General features: G+C 40.8%; 2 protein-coding genes across 2 annotated transcripts; one reads left to right on the plus strand and one right to left on the minus strand.

Moving 5' to 3' along the window:
* Window positions 1-2,927: 2,927 nt before the first annotated feature.
* On the minus strand, window positions 2,928-3,709 carry LOC108113543. Its single transcript, XM_017224137.2, has 2 exons — window positions 3,442-3,709; window positions 2,928-3,382 (listed from the first exon to the last, which is right to left on the minus strand). The coding sequence occupies exons 1-2, from the start codon at window positions 3,598-3,600 to the stop codon at window positions 3,116-3,118; spliced, it is 426 nt and encodes a 141-aa protein (XP_017079626.1). The 5' UTR covers window positions 3,601-3,709; the 3' UTR covers window positions 2,928-3,115.
* A 342-nt stretch (window positions 3,710-4,051) lies between these two features.
* LOC108113648 (alpha-taxilin) lies at window positions 4,052-6,512 on the plus strand. The gene is made up of 4 exons (XM_017224319.2): window positions 4,052-4,209; window positions 4,317-4,717; window positions 4,825-4,971; window positions 5,338-6,512. Exons 1-4 carry the CDS (start codon window positions 4,138-4,140, stop codon window positions 6,263-6,265), a joined length of 1,548 nt encoding a protein of 515 aa, XP_017079808.2. The 5' UTR covers window positions 4,052-4,137; the 3' UTR covers window positions 6,266-6,512.
* Window positions 6,513-8,403: the final 1,891 nt, after the last annotated feature.

An 8,403-nucleotide genomic window follows, 5' to 3' on the forward strand; every position in this document is an offset into this window, starting at 1 on the left:
AAATGACAGGAAATGATAAAATGTTTTCGTACGTGAGTGTGTGAGTGAAGCATTTGGCCAAAACATTTCCCGGACATTGATGTATTTGGGTCAGATGCTATACTTTTTTGCTCCGAAGGACAGAGCAGGGATAACCCTGTAAAGTTACTCAAGAAATATATATTTGTACAAGGGTACACTTTCCGGCTCATTAACATCGCTGGAAATTTGCATAGTTAATTGCTTTTTAATTGTTGTGTTTGGAATTTTCAATTGCAGGCCAAAGATATACGAGTATATATTTTTTGTTTAATCTTCAAGCTGGGCACGTTTTATGGTCGAAATTTCTTTATTTTATTTTCATTTTCTGGTGGGCTGTGCCACATTAGGCAAATAGAGTTTGCAGCTTGGCTAATGAAGCATAGTTTTGAGATTTGCCACGCCCCCACCGCCACACACACACACAGCCCACTCAGACAGACTTCAATTAGCCTGCCAGCAATAGCTGAATTTTTATTTTGCCCTCTGTTTTGTTTTTCGAGCACTTTCCTTCTTTTTTTTGTGTGCCTTGGTTGCCTTTTGCGGTCATTAAAACTAATGGCAGCTCGGTGGTTCGCTGGCTTTAAAAATTCCACACTTGCCCTCGGGCCGAATGGACCGACCAACCGGATATATCATTTGACCAACAAGCCAAACAAACTCACACACACACAAACCCCAGTCAAACCAAATAAAACAAGAGGGAAAAAAGGCATCCCCAGTAACCCAAAGTTTTGTTGGCTCGCATGCGGTCACAAAAGAGCAGTAAATTAAAATTTACTCGACATGAAATTGAAGCGGCACAGACCTGCTCCTTGCCACCCTTTCTCAACCTTCCGCCAATCCATTTCCTCCTATTTTGCCTGTGGAAATTCATTCATTTTCAATCTGATTGCAAATGCATTCCCCACTGAAATGCCAGAGCAAAAGCCTTAATAAATATTCATACTTCTGACGGAATATATATAAAGGTATTAAGGTTGTTCCAATTTTACTGAACAATTAATTTCTGATAAGATTGAGCGGCAGGAATTATTTTTCTGATGATATGCAAAGCTGTTTTATAGTAAGATAAGTAAGCGTAAGATGAATAAATATTCTCGCATTTACTACAGTTGGGGTATAATTTTAATCCTCCTCAGAAAAACTCTTCATTGATTTCTTCAATAAGATAATGTCTTAAGCTCGTACCCACAAAAAAAAACTGAAATGATTTTTGTATACACCGAAATTTAGGAAATCTCTACAAAACATAGCTCATTTTGAATTCGTAGAGCCATTTCGCTACTTTCCCAATGATCGCCTGCAGTCCTTTTGGAGGCCACTTGGCCCTTCCGTCTCCGGTTTGTTTTCCGATGGTTTGACTTGTGGCCCGCTACCCGCGGGGTCTCGAATTCTACGTGGTCAAAGTTCTACGTTCCATGTTACTAGCCAACTGACATGCAAAGCAGATTCGACCAAAAAAAAGGACGAAGAACAGGCCCGTTGGCCACTTTGCAGTCGGCACGCGTGCACAGATTAAGCGGACAAAAAAACAAGAAGAAAAACTAGAACCGCCTGCAGTCGCGGTCAAACAAACAATTTTAAAGAGCTCCAATCAATTATCAAGTTGAGACCACTCCGCTCTTACCACAATTTCCCGTTAAGCGACAATTTCCGCAGCGATTATTCAATGTCAACTAAAAAGTTGCAAAAACGTTCGAAAAACCAGGAAAAGCAATTAAAACCAGCTGCTGCCCTGATGCCACGCCCTATTTCCGACACCGCCCCGCACTATCCTAAAAGTTCATGTTTATTTTATGTGGCAAAATATGTTTTCTTTTTGGGAGAAATATTTATGTAAGCTCTGCTGCAGTTTATTTGTCAAGCCGGACATGCAGATGTCGGGGGATTAGATGGATTTATCGCACTGTGACAAATATACGGTGTAAATCATTGAGCTGATGGCTTTTTCTGGCTGCTTGCTGCAAACGTGTTAAATTTAACGCAAGAAAAGGTGCATTAAGTATGCAAATGTTGCAAAAAATGATTGAGCTTTAATGGCTCTGACATGAAAATGGGAAAATGCATATGAAAATTGCCTTTCACAGTCAAATAATCTTTTACAATACGTAATACAAGCTAAAGTAATTTAGAGAATAATGGCACACAGAAGGTTCTGAATAATTAAAACAAATATTTATGATATTGTTATTGAATAAGTCATTTAAAGGCATTAAAATATATGTTACGATTTATATGAATTACGATTTAAAGCTGTATTTTTATACATGAAAGATTATTAACTACTCTTTCACGTCAACCCAGATATCAAACAAACTGAATCTAATTAAATATATGTTCACTCTCGTGCTTTCACTAATTTGATGCGCTGCATTCTGAGTAATTTATTCTGTGTAATTTTTGATATTTTAAATGTAGTTCAGCACAGCTCGGCTGTCAAATACAAAAATTCACTGCATTTTACTAGAGGCCCCGACTTAATTAGCTGCAGCAGCTTACCCACAGCTAGAGTTCGATAATGATGAATTAGCTTAACCTCTGACACACCAATTCCCGCCTTCTGTTCAGAATCAGAATCTATGGTGTCCGTATAGCAAATGAAATTTCCACGTTTTGCACCCAAACTGCAGCTACACATCTCACCATGTTGAAGTTAATTGAATTGTTGTTTTGTTTGGCCCTAGATATTGCAAGCCAACATGTACCATATATTAGTTATTGATTTCCCTCAGGTTGCCAGGTTTAATGGCAATCAACTCGAAATGGGCAAAAAGCCAGGGAAAACAGGATGCAAACGTTGATGTTTTAATCAAGTCGATGTCTTAATTAACTATCTAAATGGGTATAACTTTGGAGGTGATCAAGCATCTCGCACTTTTTGTCAATGTAATTAAAATATGTAAGTATTGCATGCCAAATAACAATGTTTAATGAATTTGTAATAGAGGTAGTGCCCCTACAAGTTTTAAATATACAATGCATTGTATAAATTATGTAAGTTGGAAAACTCACATGCAGCTGCCAAAGATATGTACACAGCACATAATAAAGCCTCAACGGCAAATGTGATATGATGTTGCAGGATCTATTGATTTTAAGAATCGGAATCCTTGAGTGATATCATTGAAGAGTGAACTACGATTCCCGGTCGTGAGAAGTCCTCATGAGATTCGTTGCTTTCCACCAGGGAAATTTCGTTGGCCGATGAATTGTTATCCTCCACGTTGCCCACATATTCCTCCACATCGCTTTCGCTGTCGTAAAGCTGATCGTCGGCATCTAAATCTATGATTAAGCGTCGCAAATAGCGCAATTCATCGTGGGCACGTGACACCTTACGTTCCAAGGCCTTCATTTGGGCCTAAATATCGAAAATATTATTAAACATATTAAACATATGCTATTTTCAAGATTTCTAACCTGAGGAATGAGTGGACAGCCCAGTAAATGCAAAATGTACATTAGAGGATCCGATGGCAATGGATCGATTTCAACCAGTTGCTTTAAAATCTCCAGTAGTCTAGGAAAAATACCATTCTCTGTAAGATACTCAATTGATTCTTCTTCCTTTTCCGACATGATTTTTAATTTATAATCGAAAATTAAATATCTTTTTGCAAAAATGTTAGTTTTGGCGAGAAAAAACTTGAAATCGCGAAAATAACTGTAAAGACAAGGCTTCTTTGACTTTCACACAGGCAGCCTCTAGCGGTTGGTGTTCGTACTAAGGCGGTAAACTTAACAGGGTGCTGCTAACTCTTAACAGTGGGCTGTTAAGCGCGAGAATTATGTCCAAATCATTTTTTGGCGCCAAAATGTTTACTCTGCAAGCCAAACTCCTTATTTTGGGTTCACAAATTAGTCAACTTTTAAATATTTTTTCAAATAAACTAACAAAGAGTGGCCAGGTGACGATCTGGCAGCACTGTAACCTTTCAATTCAATTGGCGCCTAATTTTAGCGTGACCAGCCTATAGTTAATTAAAAAAAACTAATTTATCAATGCGTTTTGGTATTATGGGCGGAAAGGCTCACTTTTATAAATATATAGCAACACAACAAATATAGTCAAAATTCGAAAGAGGAACATATATATAGAACCGATCTGAACAAACGATGGAGAAGCTAAGCAAGGCGAAAAAGGTGGCGCGGGAAGAGAAGCAGCGCGACCAAAAGTTGGAGGAGTTGGTAATATCACGGATCCTAACGCCCGATTCCTTTTCACGGTTTTTCTCAGATCCCATGGAAACGGGGCCAAATAAAGGAGTTATAATTGAATATTGCATCTATTTTAGGTCATGAAATCCCTGGAGGAGTGCCCCTCCACCGAGGAGAAGGTGAAACTGCTACTTCAACGTCATGTGGACAGCGAGAAGAACGTGAGCCGGTTAACATCCGAACTTCGCGTCTTGCAACGCCACATGGAATCCCAACAGCGGGAGAAGGAGCAAGTCCAACGTGATCTCAACAAGAGCGTCCTCATGAGGGACAAACTTCAGGAGGTCTGCCGCGAACAGCAGCGCATTATAAAATCCGTGAAAAATGAGAGCCTGCTACAAATAAAAGTCGAGGAGGAGCGACGCAAGGAAAGCCAAAGCAAGTTCCAAAACTCTTTGACCGACGTCCAGAAATCTTTAGCCAAGAACAACGAGGAAAACATCAAGCTGCGCGATTACAACATCGAAATGACCAAGAAGTGAGCATCGCCGCCCCACAGAGGGGATCTGAGTTCTAAATATAGCCACTGCACACGCACGTTCTCCGTTTTCTGATTTTTCCCTAACCATCTGCTCTTCGTTTTAGGTTAAAACTGCTGGCCGAGCAATACCAAACGAGGGAGCAACACTTGGAGAAGCTCAATGAGCAGGTTCAGCTTGAGGCCCAGTTGCATCAGGCCAAGCTGCAAAAATGCCAGGTGGAAGCCGCCATGGAAAAGGAGATACTCAACAAGTAAGTGGACAATATGCCGGGTCAGCGGACGCTTCTCTGAAACTGTAGATAAACGCACCTTAGATGGTCACACATTTGAGAACGAGTTTTCATTCAAGAAACTCGTTGAGATTACAGGTTTTCATTGGGGTTAGCTAAGAAGTCTGTATGGGCTACTTCATACTAAAACAGTTTTCATCAACATAATTTTTGGTTAATAACAAATTAATTACTGATTAGTATGGTTTTAACTCTTCAAAGACAACTACGGTTTCTAAGGCAACTATGGAAGTTACCCTGAAACGCATGTTTTTCAGTATTCATGTACCGACATAGGCCTTTAAGTCCTTAAAATACAAAGTTCCTAATTAGTGTACCTTCTTCCAGGGAAAACAAAATTGGTCTGGAGAAACTGCTGCAAGCGCAACGTGCCATTAAGGATCTCACCGATCGAGAACATCAGCTAAAAGAGCAGCTGAACATCTACACGGCAAAGTACGATGACTTTCAACAGTCGCTGCAAAAATCCAACGAGGTATTTGGCAGCTACAAAGTAGAACTGGAGAAGATGTCGAAGCACACAAAAAAAATCGAGAAGGAGGCGCTGGGATGGCGGCAGAAGTACGAGAAGGCAAATGCCACGGTGATTGATTTGGCTACCGAGAAGAACCTGCAGGCGCAGCATTCAGAGCGGCTGCAGAAGCAAATACAGCAGCTGCAGAAGCTATTGCGTGCTCTCCAGCAGGAGCGGACCACTTTGCACAAGTGCCTGCGGGATAACGAGATTGAAATTCCTGCCTTGCCGCAATTGCCGCCCGAACCAGAGCCAGTGAATGTGAAGGCTGTGAATTCGGATAATGTTAAAATGGAGATGATGACTCGCAATTGTGCGGAACTGAAGCAAACGCTGGCCAATCTGCAGAGCCAAATGAAGCTGCTAACGGCCAGCGAATCGAAGACAGCAGCGGACGAGAAGAGCAAGGCCGAGGAGCAGAGGCAGGCAAACAACGCGAAGAAGAATATTCGCAAGAAGGAGAAAAAGTCCAAGGCAAAGGCAGCCGCAGCAGCAGCGGCAGCAGCAGCCGCTTCCACATCGAACGAAGAGCTTAACGGCGACCAGGAACCTGCGACTACGGAATCCAATGTCGAACTACAGGCAGCGGGCGATGCCTCAAATGTTAAAGACAGCCAGGAGCAAACTGTTGAGCCTGTCACAAGCTCGCAGGAGATCGTAGGTGATGGCGACGCCTCCAACGCCAAGTCACCCTCTAATATATCCGAAGTGCCTGCCTTAATCGATGCCAATGCAGACTAAATTATTGACTGTTCGCCTGTACTCACACCCAAATCACGGACGGCCACGTAGCCTTCTCTTTAAAAGCATTTTGTGTCATTCATGTCTCAACTAAAGAAATGTCATCAATCACAAGCCAACATGGTCGGATTTTTGTACTAGTTATTTATTGTACTTTGTATATTGTATTTATTTAAAGGAATGTGAACGGTGATCGTTCATTGCTGTTCAACAACAAATTGAGTAAAACGTGTTTCCTGCAAACAAACCATTTTTGCTTTCCAATTGAAATAGATTGGTTCGACATAAAGCTTAAATTCTCACTTGAAAAAGGTTCAAGGAGTTAATTCGAAGGAATTAAGTTAAGATTTCCCTCATTAGAAAACATGCTAATGATTTCCAAAATACTACAGGACTAGTCAAAAAGTTAAATATTCTTCAGTCTTAAAGTTCCATCTCAATGCAGCCAACAAATATAAATCTGAACCCACATTTCGCATCAATTTCCACAAGAAGTAGAATGGGTAGCTAGCAGAGCGCACAAGCTCGATGGCCATGGATTGCTTTCGTCATTGTTGGCGGCGCCACAAAGTCTAGTGTTGCATGCAACACATTGCAATGCCAACAGGCGGACGACGGGTGGGTGGTTTCAGTGGTGATGGGTGGTGAGTGCCTGTGGTTCGTGGCCGAGGTCATTATAATTGCGCCTTAATTATTTTTAACACGCAGCTGTCATTTTTGCTGGGGCCCCAGATTTCCATCATAAAATATTCAAGACGCATGCAACGTGGCGTATGCGTAACACCAACTGTTGGCAGCGGTCACTCAGTGCGGCTGAGGGTGTTGAAATAAGCCCAGTTAAGCCACTAAAATAATTACACAAATTAATTTAAATTGCATAAAGAGGTGCATATGAAAGAAGGGGCAATTATGCCAGGAGTTTCAAGGTCTCAACCATTCCTTACCTCGTTTCACAGGTGTTTTAAGCCCCAAGTTAATTACAAATTTAATTAAAAATGTAAAAATTGCTCAGAACATTAGGTATACTATTCGTATGAAGCCCGTTCCGCCTGATTGCCCATTAAACGGTATTAAAAGTGTCGTTGCCACAGAGGCAAAGTGTCATCATTGTGCATATTTCACACCCTCGCTCTCACAAAAATGTGTGCACATTTCGCAGGCAATGAGCTTTTGAACATTTAATGAGTTAATACGCTAAATTTGAAAGTCGCGCAAGCGTGCGCCAAGTGCTTCAAACACTTGTCCCCATCCTCGAGTTGCCCATTTTCCAGCTTGAAAAATGAGAATGGGAGAATCAAGCAACTAAATCTCACACTGAGAGATAAGAAATAGAAAAGCTAACCTTTTTATATCGGCCTAAAATAATAATTTTTAATTTAAATTTAGAGCAAATACCATATCGATTTTTAAAATGATTTTATAAAAGGAGTAGATATAAAATTTTTTAGATATGCGATAGATATGATATTATAAATATTACAAGTCTTAGAAAGTTTAAATTTTCAACAATTTGGACTTTATTTGTTGACCCCAAGTAAACACCCGTTTTCTCTCAGTGTACAATCACACGCACATGCAAAACACTAAGCACTTGTCATTTGGCTGTAAAACCCTCCACGTCCGTTCGTTGGCGAAAAAAACAGTGCAAATGTCCAACACACGAGCATATGTACATATGTGCGAAAAGCCAGCAGCAGCGTCGTAGGAGGCGTAGCTTTCTGGTTGGGACTGGGGGAGGGTATTGGGTGGCTGTTGTGGCGTCGTGTTCATCCTAAACTCATGGGTGTCATTTCTCAGGACCCACTCGGTCTGCAGGATAACAGCAGCGTAACAGAAGACCCTCATTTGGGACCAGAAAAGTAGAGGCTGCCAGACTGCCTGACTCTCGGCGTTAAAGCCAAAGGACACAGGCGACGGCGATGGTGTGGCAATATTTTTGGCAGCCAATTGTGCGGGCTGAGCAAGATGAATGATAGAATATGAGCGTTGCCTGCACAGTGGTAATTTTTCTTTTTTTATATTAAATTAATGTTACAATTTTTTTGTTTTGATTTATTCACTTTTATTTAATAGTTTTCCGATGGTTTTTATATAAATTACTCATACGCCACGTTGTCATTTAAAATAAATAATATTTA

Source organism: Drosophila eugracilis, unplaced genomic scaffold (genome assembly GCF_018153835.1).
Source record: "Drosophila eugracilis isolate 14026-0451.02 unplaced genomic scaffold, ASM1815383v1 contig_367, whole genome shotgun sequence".
Taxonomy (NCBI): domain Eukaryota; kingdom Metazoa; phylum Arthropoda; class Insecta; order Diptera; family Drosophilidae; genus Drosophila; species Drosophila eugracilis.